At 38.0% G+C, this 26,422-nt stretch overlaps 1 protein-coding gene across 1 annotated transcript in view; it reads left to right on the top strand.

Moving 5' to 3' along the window:
• Nucleotides 1-26,422, top strand: part of COL24A1 (collagen type XXIV alpha 1 chain) — a gene marked incomplete at both ends in the record, with an annotated part of 135,534 nt that overhangs the window by 51,989 nt on the left and 57,123 nt on the right. Inside the window, 7 exons of the mRNA XM_080348930.1 lie at nucleotides 52-105; nucleotides 1,749-1,802; nucleotides 11,377-11,430; nucleotides 16,415-16,468; nucleotides 17,262-17,306; nucleotides 22,622-22,675; nucleotides 23,564-23,608. Of these exons, the coding sequence (XP_080205056.1) occupies nucleotides 52-105; nucleotides 1,749-1,802; nucleotides 11,377-11,430; nucleotides 16,415-16,468; nucleotides 17,262-17,306; nucleotides 22,622-22,675; nucleotides 23,564-23,608 (360 nt within the window). The remainder of the gene's footprint in view (nucleotides 1-51; nucleotides 106-1,748; nucleotides 1,803-11,376; nucleotides 11,431-16,414; nucleotides 16,469-17,261; nucleotides 17,307-22,621; nucleotides 22,676-23,563; nucleotides 23,609-26,422) is intronic.

Below are 26,422 nucleotides of genomic sequence, written 5' to 3'. Positions count from 1 at the left end.
CATAACAAGCAAGACATCATCGTATGTACCTAATGGCTTTCTTTTTTTCAGGGTGCTCTTGGTTTACCAGGACCCCCAGGGATCAGAGGAAAGTCAGGACCCCCAGTAAGTTTACACATCAATTTTTGCTCTCAGTGCATCACTATATGTTGTTATATTTGATACTTCATATCTTATGCTTACACAGCATGGAATCCTCTAGAAGGTACTTAATTCCAAATGCACAAATAAGGTCTAAGCTGGTTTTATTTCTAGTGACTGGTTAGTGAGTGAGTCAGATCTGAATATGTGACATCTTACTACGGAGATCAGTATGTGTGTCAGATTTTAATACAGGAGTACTTAGGATATTAGGTATTCTGTGACAGTCACTTTGAGGGAGAATAGGCGTGTTGGTAATGTTTGAAACAAATGCAATGAGAGCTTCAGGAACTACCAAGATAACTAATTGGGCTAGCTGAATTTGGAGAGAGTGTGGGAAATCTCATTAGTAGTGGGCAGACATTTCTCAAAAGGATAGGAGTAGTAATGAATTCTAATATTTACTGATTTTTAGCAACTGTAAAGGCATTTGTACAGTGCTGCCACTTCGGCTGGTTTGTAAATGCTGAGGCAGAAAAGGCATTGCACAGGGTTACCTGGCTTCTTCCTCACCTTTTGTGTTTTTAGCACTGCTGTCTGCCTCTTCATTGTATAATTAAAAGCTGACAATATTCAATGCTGTTGAAGAATTCATCACTCCAGTCTCAATTTTCTTAGGTGCAATGAAGCCACTATCTGATAAAACGACTTAGACCTCATGAATGTCACAGGCCCTGAAGCTCAATTAAAAGAAACTTGATTTGTCCCGGAGAATTTATAGTATAAACATTAACCCTGCAAAACCCACAAAATTGCTTAAGCTTTGACGGGGAAACTTGACCTTTTTGCTTTTAAAAGATAAGCGTTTTCATTTAAGGATAAACATGCAAATTAGCCTATTCCTGAACAGTTGAGGATTTTAAGCACAAACTGAATGTGATCAACTTCTTGAGTTATGTTAAATTAAGAGAACTCAGACCTGTAAATAGTATGTTTAACTTTGTAGAATACATTTACACAAAATAATTTATATTAAAAAGATTTTGCAAGTCAGACTTGAATTTTGCTGAAGGAACACCTACTTATGGCAGCAACAGCAGCAAACTTTTAAAAATGTGGAAGAACAGATAAAGAAATATTTTGGTCAGTTTTTATGTCTCTCAGGATTTGTATACGATGGACTCACAAAACATGTGGATAGGACCTCATTTTACTATTATTAATGACAAAACTGCCATTTCTTTGACCATGTTTGGGTACTTAAACTACTTAGGTAAGTATGTAAACCAATAGCCATAACAGTTACTTTCTGCAATTTTTATATATCGCATCACATAGCTTTATTATGAAAACAGTTATATATTTCAAGTGAGTTTTTTTATACAACTATTTGGACCATCTGAAAACTCCCAGTTTCATTTTACTAAAGCTAATTTGCATTTTTCCTTGTGAATTCAAATATATATATGTAGAACTAGTCTAATTGAGTCCAAGAAGTGGCTGTTCTAAGATTTCCTATTTAGTGCAAAAGTCATCTCAACAGTTTTGTTGGCTTTCTTTTTTGATAAATGTTTTTAAAATCTTCATAACAATCTGTTGTTGTTTTGCTTTGTTTTTTAAAAAACAAAGTAAATTATCATTAAAAATCTGTGTGGATTTTTTTTAAGGGGAAAATCGGAGAACCTGGACCCCATGGGCCACTGGGTCCTCCAGGACCTGAGGTAAGAAATTGCTTGATAAGGTAGATAGAATGTAATTTACTTCTAAACTACAAAAATCAGAGGTAAATGAGTTTGCTCCACAAAAGATTGTGCTCTTGGTAGAATTAGAAAATACTTTTTATGCAGTCATATTTGATGAATTCATTCCCCTCCATAAAGTACAAAAGATTCTAGCTCATTATTTTTAATGCAAAATATTAATATATAGGGTTTTCAAATACAAGTACAAATTGCTGATGTGATTAGGATTTACTGTCTTTTGAATCCAGGTGCTATTGCTTACACTTTGAATGAGGCTCATGTGATTTCTCAGGCACACTTCCATTCATGAATTCTACAGCATTTTTACAAATGGGATTTTCCAAGCCTGGTTGCATGTTTATCTCTTACAAAATGATTTTATTTGCAAGGAATGCAAAGAATAAACACCAGGTATATAGTAACCATTGCCAAGCACTTGAATCTAGCAGGACAGTTGCTAAAGAACCGTATATTACTATAGAAGTCTACACAGAAACTAAGTCTCTAAATTGTTCAATTCCACTGCTTTTTGGCATTTATACCATGGCCTATAAGAAAAAATGCTGTGGACTGTACAGAAAAGACATACATAGACAAACATACATATTCTGAAGAGATGAAAGGAAAAAATGCAGATTTTTCTTTTTAATCAGCCTCTTCCAATGGATGCCTTTTTAAAAATATATGTCTGGAAGATATGTATTAGTGAGAATGCTTGTTCTGGCCTTACAAGATACAATAACTCTGGGACCGTATCTGCTCAAACCAAACCTGCCTTTTACAAGAGGGACCCTGAGTCCTCTGATCCTCAAAGAGCAAATTACTGGGTTTTATTACTTTGTTATAGCTCCTCTGAATCCCAATGAACACACTTTCTTATTGGAAATGAGTCATCATTGAGAGAAAAGTCACTGTGAAACATGTTGCAGCAACAGAAGATGGTCTTTTCAGAATAAGCCAATATGTTTTAGTCAATAGGGAGAGAGTATTTTCATGCCCTTTATTTAGAATGAAAAAGGCACAAAGCCTTTGCACGCTGCCCACGTGTCCTTGTGACATCTCTTTGTATAACTGCTAGCAAGGAAGACCTGTGGCAGGTTAATATTAAATTGTTGGTCTTAAAGCCTGTGTTCTGGTGACCCTGGTGCCTGTCCTGGCAATGGTTCATAGTTACGTATTCCAGCCCAGGCAATCTGTTCCCTTAGGCCTGGGGAGAAATTCATCTTTTGGGTCTCGTACCCTCAGGGCAGTTACTGATGGGAAAACTTCCTGTCTGAAAAGCTCAGCATTTCCTTTGGCTCAGGGGTGCAGAATTACTTCAGCCATTAGAAGGCAAATAAAGTACTTTGTTAGATAATTAAAGCTGGAGTGTCCAGGTATTTTTCTTTGAATAATTGTCTGCAAAATGTCAGGTTTAGAACTACAAAATGATGTTTCTCTTAACTTTATTTTGATCTGTCTTGTGTGATTGAGGTTCTTACTTCATAAAAACATGATCACCATATGGCAAAATAACAGAAATAGAGGGAGGTAGGACAGAAGTATACCAGTATCTTGAACAAACTGGAATTTCTGTGAGTTCTATAATAAAAGGAATTTTTAAAAAAGCCTAAAATTGAAGATTGTGTCTTATTCTCCCTGTTACTCTGTCTTATAACAATAAGCTAGTAGTTGTTGGCTGAAGTTATTTAGGCACAACTGGATGTATGAAGTGTGAGCAATTAGTGCAGATTTTCCACAGGAAAAGCCTGCTGTTGTATATCTAGTCACATCTTTTTCCAAAAACTAGACAGCCAGCAAGTCAGGCAGAGCTGCTTTCCTTGTTTCTATTTTGTTGTCTGAATGGTCATACTTCCCACAACCCCGTGTAGAAAATGGACATTACATCCTATACTACATCTTCCCTTGATGTTTCTGGAAACAGCAGAATGTGATGAATTAGTGTCTTACAAAGGAAGTACTTTGAGTTTGGTATGGACATGACAACTCATACCATATGCCTTTTAGGAAAGATTTTATTTAAACAAAAAAAAAGCTATGTTGGTATTTGTTAGGCATTGCTGTGACTGGGAGGAACAATGCCATGTCTGCCCAGTGGCAGAACATTTCAGATCCTACTTCAAACTTCTGTCCAACGCTAAGACAGTGTGGTTTATAAATGTGCCTTGTCCCCATGTTCAAACTTGTTTTAGGTATTTGTGATGTAAGAAACAGGGGATCCTTTGGTCTCTCCAGTTACACATGTGTGAATGTGTATGCAACTATATCCTTAATTTTCTTCCTGTGTAAACCACTGCAAATCAGGCACTGCCGCAGCTGCAGTCTGTAGTTGACTCTGCGGACAGCAGTGGGAGCAGGCTTGGCAGGCATCCTTCATCCCCTCAGGTCTTTGGCTTTTTATGTGCAGGTCAGCAGTGAGTTGCTTCCAAACTCCTTCCTCTGCAGCTGCGCAGCCTGGGTGCACCAGAGCAGGGTTGCAATGAGCCACCCGCTGATAGCCAGGATCCACTTGAGAACTGCAGTGCCGATGGGCAGGGACAGTGGCCTCGTGCCTGCTCTCTGGGTGACCGTACAAGGGGTGGCTGCCAAGTGCATTTTCTTCAGTGCAGAAGTCCTTCAGCGTCAAGCCAAGTCCTCTTCTGGGTACATTGCTACAGAGCCAGGGTCTGTCATGTGCCCGAATGCGCACTGATTGCAAAGTACTGGATATTTTAGTGAGTCCTTTATGGAGCATATTCTTCAAGTTCACACATTTTCCTGCTTTGTCATGCATTTAAAAATGATCAACCAAAATTTCAACTTTCTAGAGAGCTTTGTTTTATCAATATGACAACTGGAAAGTGCTGGTCTGACTGTTTTAACCCACAATGCCTCTGCTTACTGTGTATGAGGAAGTATGTAATGCTTATTGTTAATGTGAATGAAATTTGACAAGGCTTCCACATGTATTCAGAATATTTTATGGTTAAATTTTGCTCTATGAATCACATCTAAATATCCCCCAAGAATGAGTGTGATAGTTTCCTTCAGATGTGCCTTCAGATGTGCTCTGAGCATTATAAATTTGTTTCATCTGGAGCAGAGGGAGCATTAGTCATTATCTTCAGTAGAACTTTTTTCATCTGTGCAGTATTTTGATCTGAAGTCGTTAGCTTATTCTTTCAGGAAGGTACTCATATGGGATTCAGCTGCGATGTTTCATGCTTAAGGCAATAGCATTACAAAGGAAAAGGATACATTCAAATAATACTAAACAGTCAAAAAAGCACGTATTTTGTAAGTGAATCACTGGCTGCTTTGAGTTCATTTGAAAAAGAATGTTTATTTTTAATGCGTGTTTTTTCTTCTCACATGTTGTTTTGATGTGCAAACAATGCCATGAGTGCAGTGATAACAGCCTTCTGTTTCAATATTGCATCAAATAACTTGTATGCAACTTGAAGGGAATACAGAAATGAAGACAACTTTAAGCTGAACTAATTGCATATTCTGACATGCATCTGAAGAACTGTTCCTGTTGCAGAATTGCTTATACTTTCTGCATGCCTTTGCACAGAATCTTATCTGATGCTTTCATAAAATCATTTGACATAATATGCACTTCTTTTTCTTAATATGTATTAATGTTGCAGAAATATTCAATTTACCTTGACTTTTTAATAATGCTGAACAACGCTTGTTCATGTGACCTTCCCGTGTTTTCTTCTGAGTGATTGTGATAGTTCAGCCTGTGCATGTTGGGTCCCAGTCTGTTTCCACAGACCTCTGGAGGTATTTTGCATGGAATTTGTCTTCCTGGACATTTTTCAGGCAGAGTTGTGGTAAGACTTCATTAGCAAAGAAGGGATGCGCAGACAAACAAATCTTGATTTGTGTTGCTTTATCAGGGCATTATTTAACTGCTGATGTTCTGAATCTACCTAGAGGAATGCAAGCTAATATTTAAATGTTTTTCATTTGATTTTTAACACCTGCACCACTTTGGCTCTTGGGTTTTGTTGTTGATCTTAGAAGAAACTTGCAATATAAATTTGAAATTTCTGCTTTACTTTTTTTGTCTGGCCTTAGCCTAGATGTGATCCTATCTGTATGGGCACACAGTTGTTAGGCGCATAGGAGCAATGTCTAGTGAAATAATCCTCCTGCAAGAAAACAGAGTTCCTCTTGCACGAAGATTTTTTACACTGACTATTGGTTACTAGTCTCTTTTCTAAGGGTTAAAGTTAGGCATACTTGATTTTCAGAATGCACAGAATTGTTCTTGATAACTCTGTTCTCAGGCTTTACCTAACCCTACCGTCACTTATATAATTAGAAGCATCCCTGAAAGAAGACCTGTTCCTCAGACCTTAGTCATTTAACTGTTACAGGGAGACTTGTAACACAAAACCAAGCCTGAATATTTTAAAGTAAATCCATAATCTGGCATTTCTGTCCCTTATGAAATGCCTGCATTTGATGCTTTTCACCACAAGTCAGAATAAAATTTTAAAATATACATCTATCTGTTTAGCATAGTTACATTTACTAGAAAGTTCCACAAAAGTATCTGTTGATGTTGAATGACTGGCTTGACTATTTTTGAATCTTGTGAAAGCAATTGGCTAAGGTCTCCAGGATTGTGACTGCCCAGCAGACCACCTCTTCTGTGGTGCACCTTATGGGTTGAGTGCTGGATGTCTTCAGGGCAGACGGGGAGACTATTAAACAGAGTTCAACGGCAAGTGTAGCCATAACCACACTATGCCAAGCTCCCTCTGGAGATCATCTCTGGTCCTTGAAGTGCGTCTGTGCTGAGGTTCTTCCCAAAGCCCTTGATTTTTCATGTTGTAGATTTATCGAATGCTTCAAGACTTGATCTTTAATTTGTTGGTTTGTGGCTGGTGCTGCTGTGCTGGTCAGTCAGGTGAACCACCAGCTACCTTCTTGGCCATCAAGCAACTGAGCAAGTCTTGAAGGATTTGTGGAGAGCGTTACGCTATAAAGTAGACTACGCTAGATAGTACTTATTGTAAATACAGTGATCCTAATGTGTATTGCATATATTATGTAGGTGCATTAAATGGCTTTAAATGATGATGCAGCACATTTGGAAAACTGGTGACTTGAAGTGTCTCTCAAAAAACTCAATCACTAGCATTTTGCTGAGCATGGCTGAACAGATCTGCCATGGTCAATTAGAAGCACAAAGCAACATAACCGTCATTCTACTAACATCTTAGAAATAGTAAATTGAAAAGCTTTTGTGCATTGTATGCTGTAATCCATGATTGCCCTTTTTTTCTGTTCTCTGACAAATTGCAACTGTACAGTTGTAATTTGTACTGTTAGATTCCTTCCTCCACCCTTTTCGAAATCAGAATTGAAGGTTTGTAGGAAAAAATTGAAGTTTTGTCTCTGCCCTTTAAAAATGCTGGCATTAAACTTGGCCTAGATTGGCAAGCAAAGAAGAAAGCTCATTTCACATCTTTTTTTTTTCTTACTATATTCCTCTTTGTACTTGGCACATTATTGACACTGTCATGCAGTTGTGCAAATGTCAGAGAACAAAGTCCTGTAGCTTTGTCAATACTGACATTTCTAAAACTGCGTAGAGAAGAAAATAGGTTTTTCTGATTGAATTGAATATCTCTGCATAGTACCCTCTTTCAGAAGAATTATAAACACTTCTTATTTGAAAGTAAAACATCACAGCTTATTTTCACAGTTTAGGGAGACTGTAGTTTTATGCAGAAATCTTCCTTTTGCAATTTGATAGTAATCAGTAATAAAACTCTAATGGAGTATACTGTTGACATTCAGTAGCTGCATCCAGTCAGTATTGCTTCTGAAAATTCATTATAAATTCTCATTCAAATGAAACACAGCATGTGACTGAATGAAATAATATTGGAGCAGGGATATGGGTCAGCCAAAGGGACTGTCACAATCCCTGGAGAAGTTTTTGCTCTGTGGTGCCCTTGCACCAGTGCTCATGTCTTGATTCCACTGAAGGCTGCAGAGAAGCAAGAGGGCGTGAGGGTCGGTGACTAAGAGCAATATGGCAAACATGGTGTGGAAACAGCTTGGAGTGAGTGGGATTCTGCAAATGTAAGAAAATTCTAGTGGAAATGGAGTGTAATTTCCAAACATTTCTAGTATTTTGCTCCCATGTTAGCAGCCACACAGGAACACAAATGACAGAAAAGCAACAGACTTTGCACATCCCTCATTGCTGAGCACTGGCTTCAGTACAAAAAGACATGCCCTGACATAGTAGCAGTATCACAATCTCTGCATTTTTTGTTGAAGTTTATGTAGATAAATGAGAGCAATAAATATGTTAGTTTCATATTTAAATGTTTTCAGTACAGAAAGCAACACTTTCTCAGCAAGATTGAAGTGTGCTTGTCTTGAGATGGCTGGTACTTTGGTGTCCTCTGATACCACTTCTAGTTTGGTTAAACCAAGTGAACTCTAAAGTACTTTGCTGGCCAAAGGCCACATCTGCAGCAAGATTTTCAAAATAATTTGAAACCTACCAGCTGCCAGGATTCTGGCTGATGGGAAGATCAGCATCTATGCTTTGCATTTCCTTAGTAGAATTTGTAATATTGAGTGATGATTTGTTCAAAATAGTCTCTGCTGGAAATTATATTGCAGCAGGAAACTATACATTGGTCTCCTGGCCTTTCATTTATGAAAGGATAATGAATTTTTAATCTGGAGTAGCTTCACAGGGACCTGGCTGCTGAATATCTCTTGGCAAATTCAGATAGAGGTAGAAATGTATACCACTTCACTATTCAGAATCTGAATGGCAAACACGATCGCTGAGGTGGTTTAAGAACCCGTTTCTGGTTCATTCATTTTCCAGAATTAAGTGGTTGTCTGTGTTCTGGATTATTACAGTTACCTCATGGATTATTAACATGAGAACATTTAGAAAATAGTGTTCTAATACTGCCATAGCAGCTGCATTTTGTTCTGTGTTAGTGTTCAAGAAGAAAATGCTACATCCAGCTTTACAACAAAGACAAAAATGATGCAGATTTTGAACTTTGAAATGCATTACTGGAATTGATGCTCTCAGGCTGGTAGCCCTCTCGCACCCTAAGACTTTGTCTGGCATGGGAGGGTTTCCAAATGTTGTGATTGTTCTAACTGCAATAGTGCTTGTCAATGCTTATATCTCATAGCTCTTACTGAATTAATTCCAGAAATATTTACACAAATAAATAAAGTAGATGTATTCCCTTATAAAAGTATAATAATCTCTCTAAACAGACATTTTTCTTGGCAGATTGTCTTCTGGAATGTTTGTTGCCATGAAAGAAATTGTCTCAGTGTCAGCATTTAGCACTTGTTCACACATTAGAAAGTTAAAGATTTACAGGTGTTCAGAACCCACCCCTCGGTAACTGTTTAATGTCTGTAAATAAGCAAATATAAAAATAGGTCAATTCTTTGGAATCCTTTCTAACTTTTCAGTATAGTTCAGCAGATAGGGATGGTCGGGATTTAAAAAACATCCTCTTATAGAACTGTATAGGAGTCTCGGCTGATGTAAGCGAGCACTTTAGGTATCAGTCTGGGTACCTTGGTCCCATGTGACTAATATGCTCTGTGCCACCTAGAGGCATGGTCTGGTGTTGCAAAGCTCTACTAGTAGTTACTGCTTCACGGCAAAAAGAAATTACTGCTGTCATTTTGTGAAATGCTCTGTCTTAGGGTTGTTCCACTTATTCTGAAAACTCAGGTTGTGTTTTACTCTTTTGTAGTTTGCTTTAGTATGCAGTAGCATTCAAATGCTAAACCTGATTTTTTAATTTTTTTTTAAAAGAAGTCATAATTCAGTTTCATGTTTTGTTTTGTACATTTATTTTTGATTTAATATATACACACACCGAAAAATATTTGCATCTCATCTAAGTCTCTACTTAAAAGTCTCTCTGCATCCTGCTAAGAACAGGCTATAGAAAACAAATGGAAGAAAACCATACAAGTAAGAACAATTATGCCCTAAATACTTTTAAAATTTTATTATAATATTGTAGTTGAGGGTGAAGTAATATTTTGTTTTAAATCTCTTGCTTTACTATGATTTCTGTTTACTTTTCTGGTAAGTTTTGAGGGGCTTTTTTTTTTCTGGTTAATGTCAGCTAATTATGAATAATCATTAGAAATGGTTATTAGCTGTATTTGAAACTCATCTGTTCTGGAAGAATAGAGTATGGCTAACTGTTATCCACCTAGTGAGGCTTTATTGTTGTTGTTTGATACCTCTTTCCTGCCTAGACAATCTAAAAAGTGACTCTTGAAGCTTCGATGATTATATGTGTTAGCATGTATTAGTATGGAAGGGTGCCCGAGAGAATTTCATGCTGGAAGTTCTTTATGAGATGTTCTTTAAATTGTTCTAGATGTGCATGGTGCTTTCATTTCCATTATTGGAAATGTATGCATGCAAAGAATGATATTTATAATTTTTAATCTGCAATGATTTTTGTGTTCAGGAAAAAGGAAACTTGTTTTTACTAGTGTTAGGCAATGGATTTACACAGATGTAGTAATACATATTTCACTCAGAGGAAGAACCTTCCAGTGGCAGACTTTCTATTCTCAGATGAGCAAGATTTAATGAAATTTAAAGGTTTATAAAAATAACAAAATCATATACTATCTTGGCAGGTGAGTGAGCAAGCCTTGTGCTAACTAAAAAGTAAATTACAAACGCTTTATTTTATCCTACAAATATAAAGATCACATTTTTTCACTGAATGTTCATGAAATTTAACTTACTGCTGTATCACATAAGGGTTAGCTATATCATTTTTAATTAAAATACACTAATTCCTTATAAAGCAACCTACTTGTAGCACTGGATTTCTCTGACATAGAGGCATCCTCATGGTGTCCCACTCAGTGCCTACTGGCCATACAGTTTGGAGTGGTAATTTTAGTTTATTCATCACCTTTGCATATTAATTTTTTCTTTACCAACAGCTGGGCACATACCACACACTATTTCGTAAAGGCTTATTCTGAATAATGCTACGTGCTGGTAACCGTCAGTTACTGCCAGCCAGACCTGGATTAGCACCTGCTGATTTGGAGGCAAAAGGCTTTCCACTCTTAAGCTTGCAGTGATCTCGTCCTTAATGTGCGGCCAAGGATGAAAGGGCTTCAGCTGCTCTCTAAGCTTTTTTATAAAAAAAACAGTTGAATTCATGAGTACAGGACCTGGTGCTGGCTGCTTTATGGGGTTTTTTCGTGCATCAAGACCAATCCAATGGTTTAATTTCAAATACTGCTTTGTGGATAAAGTCAGACTAAGAGAAATGAAACCCATACTAACATCTGCTAAATTGAGTTTAATGAAAGCTGCCTAAAATCTGTCACCTATCCAAGTCCTCTCAAGGAAACTTAATGGATTTTGACATTTTGGGGATGGTAGAACAAATCTATTTCTTGTTTCTGTGGTTCAGGTTTGTTAAATGAATGAACAGAATCAAAACAAGTATCTTGGAAACATTCCTATGTTGTAAATCACTTGTCTGTATGATTTCTTCAGGGTTTTCCAGGAGATATTGGTGTACCTGGATTAAATGGCCCTGAAGGTCCTAAGGTAAGACTATATGAAAACTTATTCATAATAACAATAAGCAGTATAAATCTCTGAGGAAAACTCTGAGAGGTGGACACTGACATTATGAGAAAGTAACCTTACTGATAAAATACAGGTATTTTGCCTCAGGTATTTGTATGAGGAAGTTAATCTAGTGTTTAATGCTGTACACACAGTTATGAGGGTAATTACTGTGTTAGACGGAAGCATGTAATGGCAAATTAAGAGCGAGGAAATGCTATGTAGCTAGGAAGTAGCATATATTTCACCTATACTTAAATAAAATGTATGCCGAATGCATGCAGATCTCTGTAGTCTTACCTGAGTAATAAAGAACTTTTAAAAACAAATTTAAAAAGAAATAGTACCTAAAGATATGGAAAAATGGCTAAAATTCACACACTAGGTTAAATAATAGATGAAACTATATGATATATGATATGATATAATATAATATAAGTTAAAATTTATCAACAAATAACTGTGCCAGATTGACTTAGTGTCTGTTCTTTAGTAGACTAATATTTTAGACCAAGCTTAGGCAATAATTCACATGTATAGAGTTTTTGATGAAGCTTTGGATAAAAGCACATATGTGAAATTTTTGTTTCAAATGGAAAAGGTAGAGACTAGTACAAAAAGTACAAGTGGGTCAGAAATTAACCCAGAGTAAGATGATTGAATAATACCTAAAGACTGACTACTTGTTGAAAGGTGAGTGCCAATTAAGTTCCTCTCTCACCAGCCTTGGGACTATCCTTGCAGTTTTTCACTGATAAGTAGGCAGAAGTATGCTGGAATGAAATTTGTACATGGAACAGAGTTCAGCATCTTTAGATAATCTTAAAAACTTCACTTGTACTAATTCATCCCACTGATGTGTGCAGGGACTAAACCAATATATTGTAAACTTAGAGCTTTGCACCTGGTAAGAATGATGCCACCGCCAGATCTCTCTGACATAAAAGCACACTAAGGTGGTAAGAAATTAAGTGAAATTTTAGAACACATGAGGCAAGGTATCTCTTTAAGGCCACTGCACAAAGCATGAGAAGACTTTATCTAAGTAGTACACACAGTTCTGGGCATTTGTATTCCAGGACAACTCAGTCGAGTGGGACTAGATGCAGAAAAGGATAACTGAATGACTGTATTCTGAGAGCCAGTTTATTTCCTACCAAAATGAAGGGCCTTTTTGAGCTTTGTAAGTAAACTGGAGGGCAGAACTGTGCAAGACCAACAATATCATTACTCCAAAGACAAAACACGCGAGTTGTCCATGAGTAAACAGAGATGGAAATGACAAGATCTCCCACCAGCAGAGTTGGGAAATTCTGTGGCAGCCTACTGAAGAAGCGTAGGACGGGGAGCAGTAAACAGTTTAAAAATATAGTCTTATTTCTACCCAGAAGAGCATAACAATCTTTCCATGCCAAAGTTAATAATTCTTGAGAATAATCTGGTTGCCAAAGCCATAGCCAGTCTTTTCTGCATCTCATGTCTTTCAACTATGTCGAGTGCCTTGTCCTCAAATAGCCCACACGTGAACTTACTAGGAAGGCTGACAACTCATTATCTGGTGCTGCAAACTGGGGAGATGTTAAAATACATTTCCAGAGACAAACGCGGGCTTTTTCTTTAGCTGGATTTCTTGCTTTGCTAACTTGTTTGTAGGTATGGATAATGTTAGCAGCCCTATGGGAATAAATTATAATGTGACCATTGAAGTGGCAGTTGCTGCTGTGATTTTGAATTACCAGGGCACTTAAAAAAACATTTTGATGTACAGCTGTGTCTAGGGGAAATAAAAGAGAAATATAACAATTCTTGAACTGCAGATCAGATTTAATCCTCCCAGTTGATACATGAACCATGTAACTGAGATCTAATCCCTGCTGCCCATTTTTTTCTCTGAGATTGTATTATTCCATGTTATATCCAAAGTGTTAAATTAGATGTTTTTGTTAGAATTAGGTTGATGAACACATACATTACTGATCTATTGCCTTTTCACAGATTCCAGGAAAAAAAATACTAAAAGGTAGCCTGCAAAGTTTAAGACTCTATATTCCTTTGATGTAGAAATTAAATAGCTGAACAAGATTTGGTTGTTTGCAGCACATTTAGTGTTAGTGACAGAAAGCTTAGACAGCCTGCTCTAATCAGGAAGATTTGATGGCTTACATTTGAGAAGGAAGATTACCAAACTGGAAAATTTCTTACACTGCTCCTAGAATCAAGGGAGAAAGGCTGCTTAGCACTGGAAATGTTTGGCTTTTGGGATTCCCAGCTGTCTTATGTTGACTGCAGTTTTATAATAAAAAATTTCTTCCAGCTTTTATTTTTAGAAAACTGTTCTCAGTGTGCTGCTCTTTTCCTCATGTTTTTGTTTATGCTTCCTCAGAAGCAACACCTGTTTTAAAAGCCAAGAAAACAGGGTAAGCTTTATTTTTGAGCAGTTGGTGTGGGACAACTTCAGCCTCTTGGTGGAAAGTTTAAGCTCTGTGAGTGTGATCAGCCAGCTCTAAATACCAGTAGAAGTTCTGAATTGTCAGTTTTCCATAAATTAGTGCAGTAATCAGCAAATCTGTCCTCTCTAAATAATGTTCAAAGGATTCATTACATAATTTGGTCTACAGCACATAACTCAGCTTGGAAACAGTATTTTACAAGGTGTTTGATCTTGATCCACCACTTATTAAAAAAAAAAACCCCACTCATTTAAAAAAAAGAGAATAAGAATGTTTTAAGAAGTTCTGAAATAATTTAGTTTGTTTCCTGTGTTATTTTTGCAAGTATTTATGTTCTGTAACCAAGTGAGAGGAAAAGATGGTCGGACTGCAACTGTAGTTTTTCCAGTAGTGTGTGTTTTACCATGGAAGGAGTTGAGAACTTCCTTCCTCTGTTAATTTATGTTTGTTTTTATAACACATTTAATAGTTAGAAGTGGCTATTAGGAGTTTCACCACATCTAGAAGGGATGGTCAACTGGGAAGTTATATATGTGAAATGCAGGATAACTCCATTTGCTGACTCTCTCAGTTTTTTCCAGATGCTTTGGCAGTCTAATGACTACCTTAATTTTCTGTTTGTTGCCTGAAACCTCAAAGGAGCTATGGAAATTTCATTTAGTCTAAATATTCATTTCACAGTCTGGGACTTTTTTTTCCATATCCAATTAAGTGCAGCGGATGGGTGTGTACGGTAGCAATTACATTGTGCTGAAAGCCATATAACCTAATGTTCTTTACTATTAGAATAAAACAACAGTTCTGTCAATGAATTTTTTTTGTGACTAACAACACGGGAATACTACTTATGTAGTGATACTAAAAGCCTTCCTGTCACTTTGTTTTGTGGTGGTGTGTCACACAGCAGCCCACCCCCTCCTTCCCAGACTGATGGGCTCCTTGATGAAACTCAGTATCTTGAGGTGTTCTGTTCTCTGTTCCTTTTTACTCTGTTTGCTAAGTAAACTGTTACTGGACCAATGCCTGCACCTTCTGTCTAGACTTCAGCTTCATTAGTAAGCAGTTAATAAGGCTTACACTTGGAACTTTCCCACTATTGCTTTCTTCAGAGGCTAATCATCTCTCCTAAAGGGCAGTTTCTTTGTTGCTTTATCTTTTTTTTATTTTCAAGGTTAGCTTTCACAGAATGTTAATAATATTTTTATACAGTTTGCTTGTTTGGTTTGGTTTGTTTGTTTGTTTTTTGTGTGTCATATGCCAGGTTAAGTGTATTTCCCAATTACCACTATTGTAATTGGGATGACCAAGATTTTTGACACGCTGCTAGCTATGAAGTCACTTTAAGTTTTGAAAATATCGATGTGAGCAGTCATGAAAACTCAGAGTTGGCTGAAGATAAGGTCCTTTGTCTCTGGGAAGTCAATTATAATTCTGACAGAAAGCTAAGAGCTGAAAATCACAAGTGGTTTTGGACAAGCTAGTAGTTCAATTTCATAGAACATCATAGAATCATTTCAGTTGGAAGAAACCCTCAGGATCACTGAGTCCAACCACACCCTAACTCTAGCACTAAACCACATCCCTAAATGGTTTGAGGCTTTAACCAGGGCAGTAAGGGTTTGTGTTTTTTAATACCTTGGCCCCAGCGAGGCAGCACTTCCCTTAGAAGTGGGTCAGGCCTGCATATTGAGCCTCCTGTTCCTTTTAGAAAGGAGTCTCCTGCGATCACAACCTGCCGTTTTAGCTTTTTGGGAGCTGTTTTTGATGGAGGGACCCTGTCACCTCCTTCCTCAATGTGGTAGTTTGGTTCTGTTTGCAAGAGCCTCATAACTGTTTGGTAGGTTCAGTCCCATCTGTTCCATTCCTATTCGGGAATGGACCCTCCTCCTTCTAGGCGGGGCGGCACCATGCTGCTGTTGCCCCCTGTTCCTTGAGTTGCTGCATTCCCAATCCAGGCCCTCATGTATATTGAACAGAGGCACCTGTTGGGAGGGTGGTGAGTCACCACAGCTGGGACTCGAACCCACAATCCCAGGTTTAGGCTACTGGGGCTCCACTTCGTAGTTCATTTCCATTGCAATGTTGTCATCACATGTTACGCTAAAGACTACGTAAATCAAAGATCTATAAGAATCACATTGGTTCTGCTTTAATCCTAATATGATGGTGTGTTTTATGTCTTTGGAAAAGAGGAATTTTTCTTTTATGAGCTTCAGTATTTTATTTCCTTTTCAAAAAAAAAACAAAAGAAAAAAAAAAACAACAACACAAACTTCAGAAAAATCTATGTAGTAGATGTAGTAGAAGTTTGTAAAACACTTAGTTTTCCAGCAGATATTAAAATTCTGCTGCATCTTCTCCTGCCTTCCCAAGGGAAATCCTAATAACGATGGTAAGAAATGAGATTTGCTTCCTCAGTTTTGCATTTCTATCCAGGTGTGTAAAGAGGGGAGAAAGTAGACCAACCTGATTGTTAGCTGATAAGTTCTCACTGTGTGTGTTTGGATGTTTAGGGACTTCTGGGTGACCGGGGGCCTCCAGGGCCACAAGGCCCCAAAGGAATTGAGGTAAGATGGAAAAATTCTCCAACTGAGAGATTATGTTTAAAGGAAAAAGTTGTGAGGGGTAAGACAGACAATAATGGTTGGGTGTTTATGGTGTTGTCATGCAAAATTTCAAATCTCTTTTGCATTTTGGCAGGTGTTGCAAAGAGGTTTAGCAGCCTTATGGGGCTATGCATCCATTATGTGTTTCATTTTAATTATTTCGGTGAAATCTCAGATAATGTGTCCATAGTTCTTTTAGTAAAACTGGGGAAATTGGGGAAGGAAGGTGGTATGGAGATAGAAACCATATATCAATTGAATTATAGTATCCTAGATACACTTAAGTAAAGAGACTCCTGTTAACTGAAGGGGGAGGAAGGCAGCTCTTCATTAAGTATTCTTAATTCATTGTAAAAAGAAAAACTCATGTCTCTTAAGTTAAAAGCAATTAACATGAGTAATTAACATGTTGCTAGAAGAGAGTATCTGCAGGGCAGACAAAGTGGTTTGACCCATCATTGCTGAGTCTGTCCCTGCTCAAAATTGTGACAATGTTGGTATAATGGTAGGTATACCAACAGTTTCACAGTCTTTCTGACTGCACCTAGTGGCTACTGAGGACATGGCTTTCCAGCTAGTGAATTAGCCTGAAATCGTATTACTCTCTTTTATAGTGTTTCTATCAGACTTGGACTCATACAAACACCTATGAAGCAAATTTCAGATGATATAATAAATCCAAAGAGTAATCTGTGGATTATTTTTTCTAAGCTAGAATTAACATCAGGATTTTTGAAGTTCTGATTTCTTTTAGGGAGAAGTGGGACCAACTGGACCTATTGGAGGAGTCGGCCCAAGAGTAAGTACAAGTAGTTACTTACAAAATGTTAGGGCAGACTACGTTTCAGCAGAAGTACTGCTTTAAAAGGTCAATTTACTGTGAGAAGTGACGGTGTTATAGTGGCACCTCCTGAATAAATGTGTCTCTTTCCTCAGCATGTGCTCCAAGCAGAGCTGGGAGGATAAATGGTTTTCCATATACAGGATTTGAAAGGAAATCACAGCTAAGGTGCACAAAATGCAAGTTTTTGAAAAGGAAGGCGTCAATGACAAACTGCTAACGATGTTCCTCTGAGACAGATGAAACCACTGTGCACTCTCTAAGGACTAAACCAGCTGATATATCAAGATATTTAAATTGGGAAAGAACCCACCATGAGGCTCAGCTCACAGGGAGAAATAAAAAGGACTGATGCTTTAAGAAATAATTTTCAAACTGGTCTGGTAGACAATTGCTGAAGGGAGTAAAGCTGGAATGTCATAGTGCTGTGACACGTTTTAAAACATAAAGTTTAAAACTAAGAACCAGTTTCATTAGTTATAAAAATGTACTAGTGTCTAAGAGTATTTAGTGGACTTGAAGCTTATTTTAGAAAAAAATCTAAGCTAAAAATGAATACCAGCCTGCACTACAGACTACAGGAGTGTTACTGATATTGAAAGCAATATGGTCTTCTGCCTTGACTTGATTTGCTTATGTGTGTGATAATCACTAGCTTGGCCTTCATTTGGATGACTTCCCATCTTTTGTGTGAACCTGGGACAGTCGTTCCCATTGTTTCCTGGTTCTAGAGTAGACATATTCCTATGTCATTTTTCCTATTCATTAGCTTTATTTTCAGCTTAGGAAAACATGCAAAAAATTGAACATAATTCCGAAACATATTGTGACTGAGTTCAATATTTAGTTTAATCTGCTTGAGCTTCTGCCAACAGCCTCATGGAAATGTTGAGTTTGGCTGCATCATGCTTTGCATCTCCTCCTTGGGCAGGGATTTATGGCTGGACAGCATCTCCTATGTTGTGCTGTGGCAATTGGAAAAGACACTCCAGTGGGTGACTCATGATCAATGAGACACCAACCTTCATGTTCTCTTCACCGGCAGGCAATCACAGGCCACCATCAGCTGGTGTCAAAATGACCCAAGAGGAAAAATTTCTTGTGTAACCAAGCAAACTGAAATATTTTTTAATCTATTTTGGGTCAGTTTGACCTGACTTATTTTGGGTTTGATTTCTCTCAATGGGATGTATGCACACCATTGGCATGTCTTATGGCTCCCTGGTTTCTCTCACAACAAACTGTTGAGAGAAGAATGTGTGGATCTGAGGTGGGCCCCAGGGTTGCTGTCCACAGACACTTTTTAAGTACATTGCTGGCTAACATCCCCTCCTGGAATGAGAGTTAGGGGAAATGGGAATTTTGCTTGATGAGGAGCTCTGCCTGTTTATCCCCCTCATCCTGGGGCCCATCTGCTCTTGCCTGGATTCTACAGCTTCTGCTGACTCCAGCTGTTTCACAGCTTCAGGCCAACTTGTTCTCACTGCTGCTCTGAACTCTGCTGCCACCTCTGCTTGTCCTTGCTGCTTCACTCCTGCTGCTAACAGAGACTGTGGATTACATTGAAGAGTCCCAATCATGAAGTTGTTAAATTGTATATAGTTTAGCAGGACCAAGTCAGCAAACTGCTGAACACATCTGTCTTTTAAATTATGCTTGCTTTTGCTTCACTGCAATTTCACATTAATTTAATTTACATAGGCTTTGTTTCCATGTTCCGTGAAAGGAGTTGAAAATAGTGAATGCTACATCTGTAAGCAAGTGGTATCAAAACTGTGGTGTCACCATCCTAATTAAACAGCTGTGGGGACAGGGGAGGTCTCCAAGAGGGACCTGAAGATGTAGTTTGGCCATGCATGGCCCTGAGGCACCATCAGCTGTCAGCCATGCCTTCAGCTGGCAGATATGACTCTAACTTGTTTTTTGCAGCCCCCAGGGGTGTTGATTCTTCATCTGACTTGGCAATCTGCTTCAGTCTTTTGCCTCTTTTACAGGTGGTTTTTCTAACATCTGGCCTTTCTATCTGAAAATCTTGCCCGTGTTGTCCTCACTACAGCTTTGCTTCCTGTCCTCCTGACATTATTTGCAGCATAGTTGATAGGTTAGTCCTCTTTTCATCCACTGTTATCCTGATTTAGGATTTGTCTAGACTAGGTAAAGTATCCTTGTAGGTGATACATTGTAAACCTTTGATTATTCTTATGCAACTGTTCTAGTTTTCTCTTGGACAGTAATGGAGCAGGTTTCTAGTGCTTTTGGAATTCCTCTTCTCATATACTGTGTAGGCTTCACGTCAAAGTGTTCAAGCCCCTGTTCAGTTTAGTCATGCACCAAGCAGACTGCCATGAATTTTTGACCCCACTTTTGCCCTTCCACTGCCCCCGCCCTTGTTTTGCTTTAAAAAACATGCATGAGACCAAAAGCACCTGGGTCTCACCTGACCAATGCTGCCAGCAAAACAGATCATCCTCTGCTGGAACAGAAGGTGAATATGAACCTGCACTCTGGTTCTCAGGTTCCAGCTTGGAAAAGAATTCACATGTGTCTAAAACAACTGGAACCAAAACTGAGGATGCTTCCCCACTTAGGGTATCTCTCAGGTTCCACAGAGCTCAGCCTGTTTGAATTTATGAAGAGGTTTTTGAGCTGAATCTGACCACACAATTTGATTTTTTTTCATTCATTCCTTTTCAAGCCTTCCCACTCATTCTATTTCAAAGTAAGATAATTGTGTTCTCTTAAATTAATCCTTCTAAATCAAAAAATGCTGATTTTTATTTTTGTCGACTGAAAATACAGTAGATGCCACATTAAAGAAGTGACTGTGTTTATTCAATTTCCTGCAGATTAACTCTCTTTCTAAAAGGTTATCCAAATATTCACACTGTAACTGTCACTGTAGTTCAGCTCAGTCAGTGCAAGCACTGCTGCATTTTATTATTTTCTTTGTATCTTTGTTGCTGGAGCAGAAAATGCCTTTAAAGAGGGGGGCGGGGAGGGAGAGATCGTTTTAAACCAGAATGTAAAAAAGAATTTAGTTGATTCCTTTCGGAGAGACATGTGTAATAAGCTGCTGTTCATAGAGTCATAAGGTGAGCAGTTCCTCCTGAAGATGGAGGAAAGTGCTTTCAAAGCTGCCCCACTCCCCCAGTGCAGTATTTTCTGAAGGTGGCACATGTCTTCCTGTGGGCTGGAGGCATGTGAGGAGCTTGTGAAGGCACGGGAATAGAGTTACAATGAGAGAAACATATTTAAATATACATGCCGGTATCAACCCATTGGGAGATGAAAGGAAGCACAGGTGGTTGGTGCTTCCTGAAAGGGAAGGGCAGAACTTTCTGCTAATATTTTAGGAAACAGACTTTTCCGTTAAGATTACCCTACCCTGGAAGAATCATTATCTCTGGGGTTTGCAAGCAGAAAAGCAGCCACCCCTGGTTTAACTTTCTGTCAGTGATTTTTTCCTCCTTGTGTAATTTACAGTTGCATTACATTTTTGTCTGAAGCCAGATCTGTATATTTCAAATTGCTTTAACAGTTTAATCCACCCATCTTGTTTTCTGATGAGCTTGCATCTGCTGTGTATCCTTCACAGCTGGTACATACCTGGAGTACTACAGCCACGAAACCTTTACTAGTTGTAACTCCAATTCAGTTCTGATAGGGCTAAAATTATCAAGGTAATTAACAATGGTGACTAGCAGCAAAGTAGTTAAGCAGCATGTAGTAACTTGCAGAATCCCATCACTTGCTTGTTCCTAAGCCTTGTGGGCAGATGTGACTTGTTCTATATAAGTCTCTTAGAACTTCTCTTCATGGTCTTTTCTCCCTGTGTTTCTAGCTGTGCCATGTTTTAATCCACTGGCAAAAACAAGTCAGTTCCTAAAGCAGTGATACTTTTTGGAACTTGTAGTGCAAAATGAAATCTCAAGGCAGGTGGAGAGAGAAAAAGGGAGATAAAAAGGATTAGTATGAGAAGTCTAGGAACCTAGTAAGAAAATATATTTTTAAACCATATAGATAACTTCTCAGATGCCCAGAAACTAACACACACGTTGTGCTCTGTAAGACAGGCACTGAGCAGCCAGAGCAAAAGAGCCAAGTGGAAAAATCCCACCTTTTTTTAAGAAACCTGTTTGTTATCTTTTGCTTGAGTTGCTCATGTCTCAGGAACACTGTTGTGGAAAGGAAAGCTCTCATTACAGAGTCCTGTGGTTACAATTATTCAGTCTACTGGAACAACAGCTGACAGTTTCCTTTTAGTAGAAATCTGCCTCTTCTTGATACCGAATCTTAAAGTGTTGAATTAATTTTCATTCTCCAATTGTCAGGCTTCAGCGATCTCATTAGCAGCTTGCTCAAGGGCCAGATCCAGTCCATTGGAGCTTTACTTTTGGATCGGGGACTTTGCCTCAGAGCAGATGGGGAAAGTTGGTCTAGGCAGGTCTATGATGTTCACATAACCGAAGGGTTAGGCCATGTTTTATGTTGCAGAGGAAGTAAAGTACACCTGGAGGGAAGATGACCTCCTAAAAGTGAGACATGGTAGAATTATAAACATCCAATTGAAAATTCAGGAGAAAAGCATTCTAGTTTTTGTGCCTTTGTGGGTCTGTGTGAGTGATAGAGGGAGGGACAGATGTTATAAAATGCTTCAAAGACCTCGTCACTTCATGGCTTCCTGCTCTGATTGATGTTACTGTATTTATTCCAGGTAACAATATGTTATTAACTCTGAGTACCAGAGAAACAAGGTCTATCAGCAGCAAAATACTGATGGGGAGACATAAGGCTTAAAAAGATCAATTCAATGAACAAAGAGAAAAGGATATTTGAATGGATTTTGCCTTGTTGAGGAAGGACAGTTATGACACCAGTCCCTGAAGTTTAAACTTCAATTCTGTTAGCTTGAGTCCTTGTTCTGCTGGAATTAGTCAGGAGAGAACATGACCCTGCCTTTTCTTTGCCTCGTTAATACGTTCTTTTAAACCAAAATGTTTGCTTCTTAATTGGTGACTATTTATCCTCAGTGTTTAACTGCTGTAAGAGTTAATACAGGTTCTGCTTACTGTGCTACTGTTTGCTGTAATAATCAATGGTGTCTTTTCAGATGTGAATTTGTAAATACACTAACTTCAGTTGTTGGTATTAAATATTACTAAACTGTACATTTGAGTGCAGATATTTTGATAAATATAGAAACTGGGATGAAACTACCTTTCAAAAGTTGATTACAATAAAATATTGTAAATATATATATATATTTTTTTTAGGGAAAACCAGGACAGAAAGGTTATGCAGGTGAACCTGGACCAGAAGGTTTAAAGGTAAGTGGTGGTTCTATGTATGAAATAAAATGTTTTTGGAGTATCAACTGTGTACAATTATACATTGCTGTATGCAATGGCATGACGGTGAAAGGATACGAGTTCATGTTTCCATGTAAGTGTGTATCATACCGGTGATTTTGCTCTCTTGCAAGGTCTGATATTGGAAAGGAGGGAAACTATGCACGGAGTGATGTGTGAGCAAAGACAGCACCTACTAAAATGAGATCTGGCTGCCTGGGGATGTGAGGATGGCTGGGCCTGGGAGAACCAAGGGACCGAGGGCAGCTCCTGCGCTGGCAGGACTCTGGCAGTGTAAGGGGATGATGTGAGGTGCTGCAGTTTGAAAGAGGAGCTTGTGGCAGCAGGATTTCTCAGTGCTGAGTTGCAATCTGAGTAAACAGTACCCAGATCACTTCGGGGGGAGATGAGGAGAACAATGTTTAAGTGTCATTCAAATGTCAATTTTCCTAATATAATATTTCATAACAAAATTAAAGTTATCAATAGTGTGCGCAGGTGACGTTTATTTTTTAAGCAATTGTGAAATAATGACTGTAATTTGCTGAAAGACTTAAATGAAAACTAAATATTTTATTTATAGTATTTGCTGACTTAATGTTTTTGGTGAGCCTCTAATTCATAGTTTTCATTTTTGTGGGCAACTCCTAAATACTTTAGGACAGTGCTTACATCTTTTTACAAAATCAAAGTTAGCCACCAACTAAATTAAATTTTTCCTTGCTGCTTAACTTTACTTAAGTTTTAATTGGCAAATGTAATTTAGAAAATAAAGAAGTTCCCAGGAAAATAGAGGACTTTAATATACACATATGAAAGAAATTACTTTTTTAATGAACTATGTCATCTGTTTTCTGCATTTAACAGGGAGAACAAGGAGATCAAGGAAACCTTGGAAAAACTGGTGAAGCAGTAAGCTTGAATTATCTTTCTGGTTTTATTTTTAGTTCTATGTTTATTTGAGGATGAATGAGTAATTTGTTGCAGTAACTTTCTGATGAAGTTTGCCTTTCTTTGAAGCTGTAGTATGCTGGCTATACCTTTATGGTCTTTCAGAATCATACTATTTAAAGAAATTTCCTGGTTTAGATCTTTTCAGTATTAATTCTGCTTTTTTCCTAATACACTGAGTGAACATTACAGGTAGTTGTAGGGATCTCCCAAAGCACATTTGGGTGAAATTATTTGAGAGGCAATGTCTTGCCTGAGATGTGTTTTGCAAACTTGTTCTGTCTGCCCTCCATAAACTGGCAGAGCTCAAAGTGTAGCTGACATGCAGTCCATCCGCTACTGCTTAGGCAGGATCCATTTCTCTTATATCGTTCCTGACAAATATCGGACTAACCGGTTACACAAAGCTACAAGAACAAAGGCTTCGTGACCTGCAGACAGCCCAAGTCTTCTTTATCTTTAATTTTAAACAGTTCTTCCAATTGCGTAACCTGATTCCCTTCTGCTGGAAACAGCATTTTACAAATTGTGTGCCTACTTCATTCTTTCTTTTCAGGCTAAACAATCCTAATTCACTTAGCCTTTCATGTTTTCTAGATAATTTAAGTCACATTCTTACTCTCCTGTAGGCTGTTTCCAATTCATCTAAACATCTATTACTCCAGTTTACTGTCCAAACAGTTCAAACTGCTGAGAGAAAGGGAAAAATGCTTCTCTCAAGCCATATTCTTGCTTACACATCCCTGTTTTAGCAATAGCGTGTTGTTACTCAGTTTGTGATCCACAGTCTTGAGTCCTTCTTTTCTGAAGTCATTAGCTTTCCCAGTTCTTCCACTGTAGGTGCTTTTTTTTAGTTGATAATTATCACTTAAACATAGTGCCTTGCAATTCTCTCTGCTTAATTTCAGTGCCTCCACTTTTGTAATTTTTTTACTTTTGTCTGGGTATTATGAGCAGATCTGAGCTTGTTGACCCGTGCTTGAGTTACCCAGATGTTGTGTAGGACTTGACAAAATCGATTTTGTTTCATAAATTAATATATGCCAAGGAGAGATACCGTATACTGGTTTGGGCTCAGTGCTGTACCAGTCACATAAATTCTGTTCAAATTAGCCAGCAGTCAGAGCGAGCTCCCCATTGTCTCCAAAATATCAAACAGACGTACCCCAAACAGCTCATCAAATGGTTGGTTACTGCTTCTAAGTCAAGTCCAGCTCCTCTATGCTCTTTGAAGATGCTGGTGCAGGGAAGGGGACTGAGAAGCTGGACTCTTGTCAGTTCGAAGTATCTGCTTAGACAGGAACTGATAAAGCTAAATAATGCCAAAAGCTCCACTTAAAACTCAACCAGCTTATCTCTAAATGTAACGAGTATACTTACCAGCAGCTTGATCCATAGCTTTGTTCAGCAGTTTATACGTAGCAAAGCCTTCATTTTATTGGGCTGTAAAGCATTAGTTTCCTTGCCTTATTACACCATTTAGAAAATCTGGGGATTTTTATACTGCTGAATGATTAGGGTCAAACATGGATGAATCCTGGAGAATGAGGATGTCACGGTAGAGAATGCTTTTGTGAGGAGAGACAGAAATGACTGTATGGGGACACAGGAATGCAATCTGTCCATACAACCAGAATTTTTCTGACAACATTACACTTGCTTTGTTTTGTTTTTGTGGTTTTGTGTGTTGTTGGTGGTTTGTTTTTTGTTTGTTTCATTTTGTTTGGTTGGTTTTTTTTCCCCAACACTGTGCAAAATGAAGCTTTTATTACAGAAAAATTCTGATTTTCAGCCTGTAACATCTTAGGAGAAATGGATAGCATGTACTCTGTATAGTGCCACATGTGCCAAAATCCTCAACAAAAGACAAAGCTAAGCTCAATCTTAAGTCACTACATTAATAACTGTATGTAAAACAGTCAAAGAAGCTAGTTACTTAACCTTAAATTTCTGGATCTGTCATGGGTTTTGCTTTGCTCCTCAGTGAACTTGAATTCAGTGCACACATTTTCCACAACTCAAATATTTTGAATGCACATATTATTCACCACTAAATGAGCTCCATTTTAACACAAATGTGATATTCACTAGCTCAAATATATAAACAATTATTACAGTGATGATTAAAATAATTATGCTAATAGTTGAGCTTTACATAAGTAGATTGAAAAGTACCAGCAGGAAGAGGTTGGTTTTTCTCATATGAAGAAAATGGTTTTCCAGATGTGAGTCCCAATGCGAAATTCACTTCTGTACCCTTTGAATGCAGTTTTTTACTTCCACCTTCTCACCAGCTTTTGTTTGTAACAAGTAATTTTTATTTTCCTCAGTGTGCATAGAGAATACAAACTTCACACACACACAAGTTTGAAAAACTAAGTACAAATGCTACAGTTAATAGCTGCTGTGACAGATTTTGAGATGGAGCCCAAAAGAAGGTATGCAGTAAGGCATCTGTCTTTATTGATGCCTTCTGAAGTTCGTGTTACCAGTTGCCTGTTCACACCAAATACAAAGAGGATTTGTACAAATAGCACTAAATGATGTGCAATTGCTGTATGGTTTATTTAATAGTAAAATCAAAGGGAAAATGAAATTACTGAAAAGTTGATAGGAAGTCCTATATGTAATGAAATTCTGTGTGTGTGGTTTCTTCCTTCTGTGCCACCACCTCCCTCCCACCCTTTTTTGCTTGTCTATTGTTTGTTGTTTATTTATTATATTTATTGAGTTTTTCAAATTACAGAATATGATGCAGACTTTTAAGCCCACACA

Source organism: Nesoenas mayeri (assembly GCF_963082525.1).
Source record: "Nesoenas mayeri genome assembly, chromosome: 8".
Classification (NCBI taxonomy): domain Eukaryota; kingdom Metazoa; phylum Chordata; class Aves; order Columbiformes; family Columbidae; genus Nesoenas; species Nesoenas mayeri.
This window is presented reverse-complemented; position numbering and strand designations above follow the sequence as displayed.